At 40.8% G+C, this 13,520-nt stretch overlaps 1 protein-coding gene across 7 annotated transcripts in view; it reads left to right on the forward strand.

The window, feature by feature from the left end:
* Positions 1-13,520, forward strand: part of NSD2 (nuclear receptor binding SET domain protein 2) — a 105,890-nt gene that overhangs the window by 40,404 nt on the left and 51,966 nt on the right. For all 7 annotated transcript variants that reach the window (XR_008577045.1, XM_054825043.1, XM_054825045.1 and 4 more), the window contains one exon: positions 502-1,127. Coding sequence is in view for 6 of the 7 variants with exons in the window: in XM_054825043.1 (XP_054681018.1) it covers positions 531-1,127 (597 nt within the window). In the remaining variant the exon portion in view is untranslated. The remainder of the gene's footprint in view (positions 1-501; positions 1,128-13,520) is intronic.

Consider the following 13,520-nt stretch of genomic DNA (forward strand, 5'->3'; position numbering starts at 1 on the left):
ATTGAGGGCCCGTTTGTAGAGTGAGGCAGAGAAGCTTGTGATGCTGCTGTCCATGGTGTAGGTGCTACAGTAACACAGCCTGTGGGCTTTTTACGCTGGCACGACCTCTTAGAAGTAAATTCATCTGTTTTACGTTGTTATTAATGATATTATCTTAGGTCTAACTCTTGTTTTAAGCAGTGCAATAGCTTTGAGTAATTACTGTGGGTAAGACTCATGCTGTAGATTGTTAACAGATTGTGAAAATGAAAGCAGTGATTTTGTTCTCTGCTTTTGTTTTAATAAAATTGGTGATGTATCAATTATTTTTCTTGGACTTTTTCATAGTGCATATTAACAGATATTGAAGTATTTTGGTTATGAAGATTGTAAGCAACACCTTTTTTACTAAAAATTGAATGAAGTGTTATATTAATGGGGACATATCTATCTGAATACTTGGTAGCTTTTGACATTTCTATTATTATTAAAAATATTCTTTGTCTTTTTGTCTTAATATAGCAGTGTAAGACTGGAAACATCTGGGCTGAATGGACTTTAGCATCAAAAGAAGTTCTCAACTGTTAACTCGAAAAATTGACTACATTAAAATGAAGCAGGTACCAGAGATCCTTGGAAATACCAATGGGAAAACTCAGAATTGTGAAGTGAATCGTGAGTGTTCTGTCTACTTGGGCAAAGCACAACTTTCTGCCACTCTACAAGAAGGTGTCATGCAAAAATATAATGGCCATGATGCCCTTCCATTTATTCCAGCTGATAAATTGAAAGATCTGACCTCTCGTGTGTTTAATGGCGAGTCCGGGGCCCAAGATGCCAAGCTGCGCTTTGAACCCCAGGAAATAAAGGGAGTTGGAACACCACCCAACACTACTCCTATCAAAAATGGCTCTCCAGAAATTAAGCTGAAAATCACTAAAACCTACATGAATGGAAAGCCTCTTTTTGAATCTTCCATTTGTGGAGACAATGGTGCAGATGTGTCTCAGTCGGAGGAAAATGAACAAAAGCCACCAAACAAGGAGAGGAGAAACAGAAAAAGAAGCATAAAATATGACTCCTTACTTGAGCAGGGTCTTGTTGAAGCAGCATTAGTATCAAAGACTTCAAGCCCCACTGAAAAGAAGGTAGTATTTTTTTTTTACATGCTTTCTTTTGTTAGGTTTGTTAATTGTACAGAGATTTCATTTGTTCATATGCTAATCTTCATTTCAAGTATTTCAATAGGTGCTTCCCACAAACAGGTCACTTTGTATAATACTCTCTTTGTCTCAAGTAAAAACAGATGCACTATAGTTCTGGTTCATGTTTCTTTAGTACTAGACTAGGAGTACCACATAAATTCGGTTTCCATGTAAGTAAAATAAGTCTCCAGAGCAAATGTGGTAGTATGGGATGTATGAAACAGAAGCTTCATCCAGACATACAGCCAAGACCTAGCCAGGAGTGCACCTGGGCAAGGGAGCTGGGGAAGCCTCTAAATTAAGAGGTAGCCTTTAACTGTTGGAGCATGAGGTATTCTTGCTTCCTAATACCCAGATGTTTCAGCAATAAATAACTGTTTCTATATTCCTGGTTCTGAACAAAAGAAAAATGTACTCAGCTGTCAGTTGATTGAGAAGCTAGACTCTTTGCCTTCAGATTTTGGCACTTGGAATGTCATCGCTACCCTTACTTGTCATCTGAAAAGAGCTGGTTTTGCTTGCTATAACCTAGTGAATTGTATTCATTGAAAAAAGGTCTAGATATGTGTATTAAATGTCATTAACTGTTGTGGTCAAGCTTATCTGTTTCTTGCTTCTTTTAAACATGGGCAGAAATAAAAACTTCACTTTTTAAAATTCACTTTACTGAGTTGTAAATAAGAATGCTGCTGGGACTCGTGCTCCCCCCTTATTTAGTTTTTGTTGCTAGACTCCATTTAAATGAGGCTTGCAATCATTTTATCTTCGAGGAAGAAACCTACATAGCAGGGATACTTCTGTGTGTATTAAGTTTCTCAATGAGTAATTCAGAATAATGTTGTATAACAATGGTAAACATTAATGAATGCTTTGGCTAGTGAACAGGTTCTGGTTTTACACACCTTAAACGCAAAATGTATGTTACAGTTTTCTGTCAACTGCAGGTTTACTAGTTAATGTTGATTCTTACTTTCTCTGAAGGTCTTGTGCAGAGAACCACAACACCCGTTGCTGCTGTATTACTGATTTTATTTACCCTTAATTTCATGAAAACTACTCAATGAATGAGTTTACAAAACTGTGTAAGCATTCTTCTAAGTATCAGAAATATTTATCATTTATTTATGATTTGAATATATTATCCTAGAATGATCAATACTGATGTTTTCAGGAATTTTATTAAAGAGTTTATTTTCTTTATATTTTGTTAAGGAGGATGCTTTAACACTAATTGGTTCAGACTTTTCCAGATCACTGCTCAGAGGTAAAAAGTATGGGCACAGTCAATAGTTGGAGTAATTATTTGTCCTGTTCACTGCTAATGAAGATAAATTGGAATAAAAGGCGGTATATTTATTAGTATCAACAACTCTAGCATAGAGTGCATTAAGAAAAGTGTGGCAAGCAGGTTGAGGGAGGTTATCTTCCTCCTCTGCTTTGCCCTGGTGAGGCCACATCTGGAGTTCTGCATCCTGTTCTGGGCTCCCCAGTTCAAGAAAGACAGGGAACTACTGGAAAGAGTCCAGCGGAGGGCTACAGAGATGATTAGGCAACTGGAGCATCTCTCGTATGAGGAAAGGCTGAGAGAGCTGGGGCTGTTTAGTCTGGAGAAGACTGAGAGGGGATTTATCAATACTTATAAATATCTGAAGAGTGGATGTCTAGAGGAAGGGTCCAGACTCTTTTCAGTGGTGCCCAGTGACAGGACAAGGCACGCTGTCCAAAAACTGGAACACAGGAAGTTCCATCTCAACATGAGGAAAAACTTCTTCACTGTGAGGGTGACAGAGCACTGGAACAGGCTGCCCAGAGAGATTGTGGAGTCTCCTTCTCTGGAGATATTCAAAACCCACCTGGACGCAATCCTGTGCAACATGCTCTAGGTGATCCTCCTCTAGCAGGGATGTTGGATTAGATGATCTCCAGAGGTCCCTTCCAACCTCTACCATTCTGTGATTGTGTGATTTGTGTGGCACTTTTTTTTTTTTTTTTTTTTGAAAGAGAGACAATATTTAATATGCGCATCTACACAGTTTATTCTGAGGCCTTTCACATTGGTTGTTGATTAAGAGTGGCATTTAATTTTTCCTGGTGAGCAGTTTATTTAAGATTAAAAGAAAGATTGGTCTGGCTTCTCTACATTGTCTTTTGGCCAGAAATGGTCAGGAGAAAACCACGTCAATGCTGTTTCCCAGAGCGCTTGAGAATTGATGGCTGGAGAGAGATAGGGTTATTTGCTCCTGTGCTAAACCAGTGAGTTACCAAATCAGGACAACCACCTGCTTGACCTCAGACTTTGCAATATTATAACCCTATTCTTTTCAGACCACTTGAAACAGAGGATCGTGCTTCTGGCTTTTTTTTTCTCACATAGTACACTTTAAAGAGCAAAGGACAAAGGAAAAGCATTTGAAGGTCACAAGATGTTTTATGATATGGCACATTGATAGTAAAAAGTCTGGGGCTTTTCTTTTTCTCACAAGGAGGGTTTGCAACTGTGCATGTTTAAAATAAGGGAAATAAAACATAATACTAGGGACCATGCTGAAGGAGATTTTTCAAGTGTTTGTCCATGTGTGGACTAGTGATATACTATGTCTATATAGTGTTCTCTGTGATATAACAGTAATATCTTAATTGTTAGTGTTCTTTGGTTTCAGGCCCCTGCTCTAGCTGTTATGTCATCGCCAGCATCCAAAGCCTTAATGTTAGTGCATCATACTGTGGTTTTATTTAGCTGATTGTGGCTGCAAAGTGGAAGTTAGAGAAATGTCCTTGGAGTAAAAGCTGATTAATTTTGCACTTAGATACCTGTTTATTGTAGGTTACAAGTTAACGTAGAACCTGTTTGTCTGGTTTTATTTCTGAGCTGGTTCTCTCTCTCTCGTTGTCCAAGCTCTTACTTACTCTTTCTATTTAGCAAAAATCACCATGGTTCAAATACTGCCTTTTGTGTAAGGTAATTATATCTGTATTTGATGGACGTAGCAGATTACTATCTTGCTGAGGTGAGAGGCATATCATTTAACAAATGTTCCAGTGCACTGTTGTTGCGTTTTCTTGTTGTTTGGGCATTTTTTTGTTAACATAAAGGAAGGCTGTTTAAAAACTTTAATCTGCAAGTCAGTTTTCAATTGGGAATAAACATGATCTGCCCAGCTCTGGCATGAGTTAGATTTCTGTTGATAACCAGGCCTCCGAGAAATAGCTGTACTGCTTTCGTTTTCCCAAGGTAAAGGAGAAGAAGCAGGACAAGCCATGGCTCTTTCCTCCCTCCCCTCTGGCCTTTCACTCTTTTCCCCCCTACCCTTGGTATCTCTCTACCTGAGGAGTTTACTTTAAACTCCAGGCCTCTTCTGATAAGGCCTGATTTAGCAATTTTTATGCCAAGGTACTACACTGATAGTGGTCTGACACCACCTCCAAATGTTCTGTGTTATTGGTGATAGGTATCACATGTTAGATGTTTGAATTGATGCCAAACCTATGGACTCCAGTAGTTGCCCACTTGATAGTGCTGCTCATGAGAGTGGCATTGTGCTTCAGTATGAGATTTTGTGGTGGCTGCTTTTTGAGTCATTGTTTTTGTCAGTTCTTGCCACGCTACCAGTTAGGGATGAGGACTTTCCTAGATTTTTCTCACTCAGTGCTTTTGTTAGAAGTGAAACAATCCTTCTGTTTGGAGGAGAATGGCAGATCTGCAGCTCTTATGCTGGGCATCCCAAAGCAGGTCTGTGCTCTCTAAGAACAGCTCAGTATGTGATACCGCCACATTTGAACTTGTTCTGCATCAGACGGGTTGGGCCTGCAAGTGGCAGGTTGCCCTTTTGGCATGGCTTCCTGGCATGACTTCCTAGCACGGGTACAGTAGCTTAGAAAAGCAGCAACCTGGAAGTCCACACGCTGCTATACTTGCTAGTTTAGGGATTCCAGCTGTGTAAGATGTACGTGATCCAAAAGCTGTACCTTCCGCATAGCTTCCTATCCAGTTTTCTTGTAGCCCTCTTTTAGTATTATACCAGAAACTTGGCAGTTTGTTACTCTTTCTGCTCAGTACAGTCTATGATGACTTTGCAGAAGCTACATGGGGGGTAATTGCAAATTACTGGAGAAATTCCTCTAGTCCTTGTCATGTGTTTATGTTGCCATTTCCTCTTCACAGAGAAAAACTGTTCCGGCCAACTCCCATTATATCCGATATCTACATAATGTTATAGTGCCTTTCCCAGTGAATGGCAAAGATCTAGAAACGCACTAAGGCTAGAACAGAAGCAGTCCGAGGATCATCTGATGCTTTTTATGCTTCTGTGCTAACTAGATACAGAAAGATGGAACCACTGAAGGTGGTGATGTTGCTCTGATGCTTGCATCTGATCAGTAGAGATGAGCAGAAACCAGCAAGTTCCCTCTGTAAGATGGACAGCTGTGCTCATAAAATGTTTGATTACCCTGTTATAGCTGTTACAGTCAGATCCTAAGGTGACTTGTTTTGTTTTAATTTAAAAAAAAAAAATTAAAAAAAAGTCAAATAAATGTGTCTCCTTCAGAAGGAGGACTTCCTTGATTGTTTTTCATCATCACTTATTAGGAATTCCTGGTCAAGTATGATTACCGAACTTGTCATAAAATGTGCAGTTAAACTACCATGGGAGTCAAGATCTGTAGTTGTAGGGTAAAATGAACTCAAGTACTTTTTAATAGGCTGTTCTTAAGGTATCTTCTGGTCTGTCAGGCAACTGATAACACAGACTGTCTGACTGATGTCATCAGAATCCCAAAGGAGTAGGAGTAACCCATAAAATCTCTTCTGGGTGATCCCTTCAGGAACAAAAGAAATAACTTCTTATCCTTTTTGGAAGAGTTCCTGAGCTACTGTTTTGTGTTAGCCATTAGTAAAGGATTATGTTTAGCTACGCCTTGAAAACTTGTTGGCGCTGAGCAGCTCTCAGTGTGCAGCAGTAATTGTTACTTTGGAACTTTAAATTGTTTGTTCTTAATGCCTCATTGGAAAAGTATCTTAAAGAACTACTTGTAGGTTAAGAAGCACCAAAAAGCATACAGCGTTAAGAGTATACTGGTCTGGGGGGAGATTAGAAGCTATGAGTATTCTCAGAATGGCTTCAAAATTAATTACAGATATCTTAAGTATTTGTTCAAGGCTCTCCATACTCTAGGATCCTCCTATTCTTCTGTGTAAAAGTGGCTGAATTAAGTACACTTTCTGCGTAAAACTGGCGTCTCAATATGTAAATAGATTTTTTTTCTCTCTTCATAAACACATTGGTGGAAGAATCCAACTCAAATATGAAATAATATCTTGAAGTAATGACAAAAATGCAGTATAAGAATAGCTCTACCAAGTTGGATGAAGGAGCTGTTTAATTCAGCATCTCGGCTCGGGGCTGAGGTTCAGCAAAGGATGCATAATGGAGAGTATAGATGTGGCAAATCACGGAGTGATGCTCTCTTTGAATACATTCAGCCTCCAGCAGTTTGTGACTCAGAGGCTTCTAGAGCTGGTGACTTTGTATTTAATAGCTGTGGATGGTTAAATTCGTGGAAGACAACCTCAGGGTTTTTTTGAGCCAGTGTGAACTTTTTGTATCTGTGACGTTAAGTAATCGAGCAGCTCTTTTTCCTTTTCAATTTGCCACCTGCTTGTTTCACTTGATTCTCTCATAATGCTGGATGTAGGGATCATGGACAAACTTCTCTATTACTGATAGTTTTATAGATTTCTTACAAAGCTGCTCAATTTTTAATTTCAGCTTGAAGAGTCCTAGTGCGTTGTTCCGTTCCAGAATGTTACTTCTTGTTATCATCTTTTTTCTGAACCGTGATGCCCTGTGGGTTCTGCTGTCTCTTTTTTTTGAGAATGAGGGACCAGAACAGTACAGGATGTTCAAGATACAAATGTCTTGTGGATGCATACAGTGGCATGTTAATGATTTTCTATATAGTTCTCAATTTCACTTTTCATTATAAATAATACTTAGCATTTGATTGATTCTTGACTGCTTCTGAACACTTGAGCTGGTTTTCTATGGAAAAGAGCTGACCAGATGTAATCTAACTCAAATTGGAAGAATGTCAGCAACCGTTGCATTATTTCATACTCATCTTTGGTTTGTGCATTCCGGGACTTTTTTTTTTTTTATTTTGGTCTTTTGGGCACTATGGTGGACATGACAGATCAAATAGTGGTGAGCAGGCCATCTTCTGGAAGAACTAACTTCCTTTTGCATCTCAACAGCAGATTGTGTGGCATAACACAGTTGAGAGGTTAATGACATTTTTTTGGTTTAATTGTAAGTTGACTAGACTTATTTTCAGTTGTTGCACTGGTAGTGTCATGATTTACATGAATACTGTCATATCAGCATTTCTTCTTCACATTGTGTTGACCATTACCAGTTGGTGTAGCAAGGAATTTGCTTGTTTTCACTGCTTTTCTGTCCAAGATATGGCAAAACCTTTCTGATGCTCTGTTTAACCAAGATAATGCATGTCTAATTTTCGTACTTAGCTGAGAGTTAGATCTACAGTTCACGGTTATGTTACTTGGATGGATTTACAGGCAGATTTTTGGGAAACTTTAGTGATCTGTACCAGATGTCATTTCTGGTCCTTAAAGCCCCCTTTTGTCAAGAAAGAAAGATGCTTTGTAGTAACCCTTAGGCAAAGTAGCAAAAGAAAAATATTTTGATCTGTCTTGGAACAGTGGTACCAGCCTCCTTTACAAGTTTCCTTGTTCTGGAATGGATTTCATGTAGGGCACGTGAACTTTAGGACCTCCAAAAGAGGTCTTTGTTCACAGACACTATTTTTATGTTCATCTATTACCATGCTTCATTATCCTCCTATTATAAATAAATAGGTCCAACCAGGCTAACATTTATATTTCTGATTTTTGTGAATACCCAAAGTACCTACAGGAGTTGTTCTCTTGTGTATCGTAAAATGGACAGTAGCTAAAAAGTGTAAGTTGTTTATAATAAGGAATTAATTCCCTTCTCAGAAAGACAGTTCATAAAACTGCTCTAGTTTGGAAGCCCAGTGCAAGAGGGAAAACTGGATCTTGCACAGACCGTTGTTAAACAAGCCTTGCTGCACTTATATGAAGAAGTGAGTGAATCTGTGGCCTCATAGCAGCAACTAATGCTAGAAAAGCTTGGGTTTGTTTCTCTGTTGTTGTTTTGTTTGTTTTGGTAAATAAACGTCAACTTGAGTGTATGTTGAGGATGCTTGTGATGAAGTAAAATAATTCAGGATCTTAGTTCTTGTGGAATTGATAGCACTTTGATCATGTGCTTCATGATGTTTTACTGCAATGTCTGCCCTATTTTAATATTCATATGGGGTTGAGGCATTTCTGGTTGGGGTTTCCCTGGTTTTCTGTACATCTTTATTGCTGTAAATAAGGAATGTTTCAGGAGTACGCTTCAGCATTGCTAAATCAAGGTAACGTCTGTCTGTTCAGGATTTTTGGTTTTTCCCTCCACTTGCCCTAGGCTGATTAACCACTGATACTGTTTCTTGCATTTCACCTCTAGAAGAGGAGGACCTACTAGGTATATGTAACAACACAACCTGGATGGAAACCCCTTGTGCCTGCTTTTAGCTATGGGGATTCATTTTAAAGGTCTCATCTCAAAGACAAAGTAGTACTTGGACTATGTCAAATTATCAGTTAACTAACAGAGCCTCTTTATGCCAAATCAGCGTTTGTTCTATTTAAGCCTAGACAACTTCTTCTAGAAGTGTTCTTATTGCAAAAAAGTGTAAAGATAAGTATCTGCTTTCACCAGAAAACAATGTTCTGCAAGTCTAGTTGGCTGTTGGCTTAGCGGTATTATCTAGGCTTGGGTTTTTCTGTTTTCTACCAAGAATATTAGGATTCAGAACATCTACCCATGCTACCTTGGATGTTTGTCAGCTACCAAGAGGAGGATATCTGTTAAGAAAGTGTTTTGAGAAAACTCTTTCCTACTGAACTCTATAAGGGCATAGGAGAGTGCTAAGGGTAAGGCCCTGATACAGATTCTGATCTTGAAAGTATGTGAAACCATTGTACATGCAGATAACAAAATACATATGGGTATGGCATTCTGAAAATCCGTAGATACACTGAGATGATTTAGCTTTCATTCTATTATCCTATGTGAAATTCATATGGAAATTATTCAGAAATAACTGTTTCCTGTGCCAAACATCCTCATGGCTCTACAGTTATGCTTTTCCATGCTACATTTGTAGCATCTCATATCTACACTGTCTTATATACCCAGATACTGCATCAGAAGTTTAAACTTTTGAGGGTGGGCAAAGGTTAGAGAAGTTGGATGTAGGCAGAAATCTTTTTCTAGTACTCAGTATAAAAGAAGGTTTCATTCATTCTGATCAAGCCTTATCTAATTTAAAATTCTGAAACATGGAACCTTTCAATAATAAGCCAGTAACTTACAATTTAAGAGGTTATCTAAATGTAAATGCAGGAATTCAGTAAAGCAGCTGAAAGAAACTGCTCTCCACGTTTTTCAGAAAGATCGAAGGTCGGGAAGTGTTCCAGAATTTGCATCTTACTGGATCTATCTGTGAATGATTGAATCTGTTTCTCTTCAGTTCTCTACTCTGAAAAAAACCTGTTGTATCCTAGTTACTAAAATACCATGTTAAGTTTATTTCTAAAATACTTGCTCATACAGTGTTTCTGTAAAGGACGATTGCTGATTTGGATAGACAGATTTGTTTTTAAATGTAAAAGCATCTTTAAAAAATTTCTTATCTGCTGGAGACTTGCTAATGAGGGAACCAAAGCCAAAAAAAAAAAAATGTAACCAGGAGTTTAGTGGTTGATTTGAAATACAAATTTGAGCTTTTATCTTGTTTTAAAATCCATAATCTACATTATGAAATCCTGTGTAAACTTAAATGGATTTTTATTGTCTTCTGTTTGCTTTCCCTCTTGGAGGGGAGGGTTCTGCATGGTGATATTCAACATGCTGTCCACAAACTGCTTTAAATGAACTTGTGGAAAGAAATGGAGGAAACAAACCTAGTGTCACAAAACTTATATTTGGTTTCAAAGAGCCTCCACCAGCACAGAGAAGTTTTCAGGGCATCTGCAAGTAGAGGAGTGATTTTCTTCAGCCTTTTTTGTCCTCTTGTTTTATATCTTTACCTTCAAAGCACATTGAAGAAAAATAAGTAAATCCTGGTTGTGGCAGGAAGATTCGAACTTAATGTATTCTTCACACTGCCAGGTTCGACCCCCTTTTAGTAATAGAAGAAAATAAGTGGTTACTAATAGAAGAAAAAAGATAACTTGAAGAAATACATTTAATGTAATTGCTCTCAAAATTTAATTGGAAGGTTTTAGTTAAATCTCTGACTTGGTATAAAACAATTAGAAATCTGAAAAACTAACAAACCAACCTCCAGTATAGTTTGTTGTTGTTGTTGTTTTGAAATGGACTTTTCATGTCCTCTTCCCCCTCAGTCTTCACCTCACTGCACAATATTTTGCAAGGGTGTTGCAGACTTAATTGTGCAGAGGTTGATGCAATGGCCTTTTGAGGGCAGCAGTCTTTGGATGCTCTACTGAAGTGTCCCTTTCTGTTTTACTGAAGATGGAACACAACTCATTGCTTCTTTCTTCATGTTTCCTCATCCTTCTCCATTTTATAGTAATAATTCAGCGTTTTCTCTTAGTCTTAGAGTCACAGAATCACGGAATGGTTTGATTGGAAGGCACCTTCAAGATCATCTAGTTCCAACTCCCCTGCCATGTGCGGGGACACCCTCCGCTAGACCAGGTTGCCCAAAGCCCCATCCAGCCTGGCCTTGAACGCTTCCAGGGATGGGGCATCCACAGTCTCTCTGGGCAACCTGTACCAGTGCCTCACCACCCTCACAGGGAAGAATTTCTTCCTAATAGCTAATCTAAATCTACCCTCCTTCAGTTTATAAACTGATACCCCTTGTCCTGTCACTCCACTCCCTGATAAACAGTCCCTCCCCATCTTTCCTGTAGCCCCCACCACCACCTTTAAGTACTAGAAAGCTGCTATAAGGTCTTCCCAGAGCCTTCTCTTCTCCAGGCTGAACAACCCAAACTCTCTCAGCTTGTCGTCTTCACAGGAGAGGTGCTCCAGCCCTCTGATCATCTTCGTGGCCTCCTCTGGACCCTCTCCAAAAGCTCCATGTCCTTGTACTGGGGACCCCAGAGCTGGACGCAGTATTCATGGGGTCTCATGACAGCGGTCACACTTCTTTTGATGCAGCCCAGGATACGGTTGGTTTTGTGGGCTGCAAGTGCACATTGCTGGCTCGTGTTGAGCCTCTCATCCACCAACACCCCAGAGTCCTTCTCCTCAGGGCTGCTCTCAATCCATTCTCTGCCCAGCCTGTAGTTGTGCTTGGAACTGCCCTGGCCCATGTGCAGGACCTTGCACTTGGCCTTGTTGAACTCCATGAGGTTTGCACGGGCCTCTCAAGCCTGTCAGGGTCCCTCTGGATGGCATCCCTTCCCTCCAGCGTGTCGACCACGCCACACAGCTTGGCGTCGTCAGCAAACTTGCTGAGGGTGCACTTGATCCCACTGTCCACGTTGCCAACAAAGATGTTAAACAGCGCCGGTCCCAGTACCGACCCCTGAGGAACTCCACTCGTCACTGGTCTCCACTTGGACATTGAGCAGTTGACCGCAACTCTTAGAGCATGACCATGCAGCCAATTCCTTATTCAATGAGCGGTCCATCCATCAAATCCGTGTGTCTCCAATTTAGACACAAGGACATCATGCGGGACAGTGTCAAATGCTTTGTACAAGTCCAGGTAGATGATGTCAGTTGCTCTTCTCTTATCCACCAATGCTGTAACCCCATCAAAGAAGGCCACCAAATTTGTCAGGCACAATGTGCCCTTAGTGAAGCCATGCTGGCTGTCACTGATCACCTCCTTATTTGCCACATGCCTTAGCAGAGCTTCCAGGAGGATCTGCTCCATCATCTTACTGGGAACAGAGGTGAGACTGACCAGCCTGTAGCTCCCTGGGTCTTCCTTTTTTCCCCTTTTTTAAAAATGGGGGTTATGTTTCCCCTCTTCCAGTCAGTGGGAACTTCACCAGACTGCCACGACTTCTCAAATATGATGGATAGTGGCTTAGCAACTTCATCCACCAGTTCCCTCAGGACTTGTGGATGCATCTCATCAGGTCCCATGGACTTGGGCACCTTCAGATTCCTTAGATGGGCGCAAACCTGATCTTCTCCTACAGTGGGTGGTTCTTCATTCTCCCAGTTGCCTTCTAAGACTTGGGCAGTGTGGCTCGAGTGCTTGATGGGGAAGACTGAGACAAAACAGTCGTTGAGTACCTCAGCCTTCTCCATATCCAGGGTAACCAGGTCTCCCATTTCCTTCTGGAGAGGGTCCACATTTTCCCTAGTCTTCCTTTTTATCACTGATGTACCTGTAGAAGCTTTTCTTGTTGCCCTTGATGTCCCTGGCCAGATTTAATTCTATCAGGGCTTTGGCTTTCCTAACCTGATTCCTGGCTGCTTGGACAGTTTCTCTGTATTCCTCCCAGGTTACCTGCCCTTGCTTCCATTCTCTGTAGGCTCCCTTTTTGTGTCTGCGTTTGTCCAGGAGCTCCTTGTTTCATCCATGCAGGCCTCCGGATGTTTTTGCCCAACTTCCTCTTTGTTGGGATGCATTTCTCCTGAGCTTGGAGGAAGTGATCCTTGAATACTAACCAGCTTTCTTGGGCCCCTCTTCCCTCCAGGGCGTTGTACCGTGGTACAGTCTATCAAGCAAATGCCTGAAGAGGCCAACCTCTGCTCTCCTGAAGTCCAGGGTAGCGAGCTTGCTGTGCGCCCTCGCTGTTGCCCTGAGGATCTTGAACTCCACCATTTCATGGTCACTGCAGCCAAGGCTGCCCTTGAGCTTCACATTCCCCACCAGCCCCTCCTTGTTGGTGAGAACAAGGTCCACCATGGCACTTGTCCTCGCTGGCTCCTCTATCACTTGAGGAAGGAAGTTACCATCAATGCATTCCAGGAACCTCCTGGATTGCTTACGCCCTGCTGTGTTGTCCCTCCAACAGATATTGGGGTGGTTGAAGTCCCACGTGAGGACCGGGGCTTGTGAACGCGAGGCTGCTCCTCGCCTGTCTATAGAGGGCCTCAACCGCTCAGTCTTCCTGGTCAGGTGGCCTGTAGCAGATCATTTCATCTTCTTGCGAGGGTCTGCTTTACTCTTTAGTAATCTGCTTGAAACATTCTTTCTGTAGGCAGTGGATGGCTGAATATGTTATTACACAGCATTATTCCATTAGAT

Source organism: Grus americana, chromosome 4 (assembly GCF_028858705.1).
Source record: "Grus americana isolate bGruAme1 chromosome 4, bGruAme1.mat, whole genome shotgun sequence".
Taxonomy (NCBI): domain Eukaryota; kingdom Metazoa; phylum Chordata; class Aves; order Gruiformes; family Gruidae; genus Grus; species Grus americana.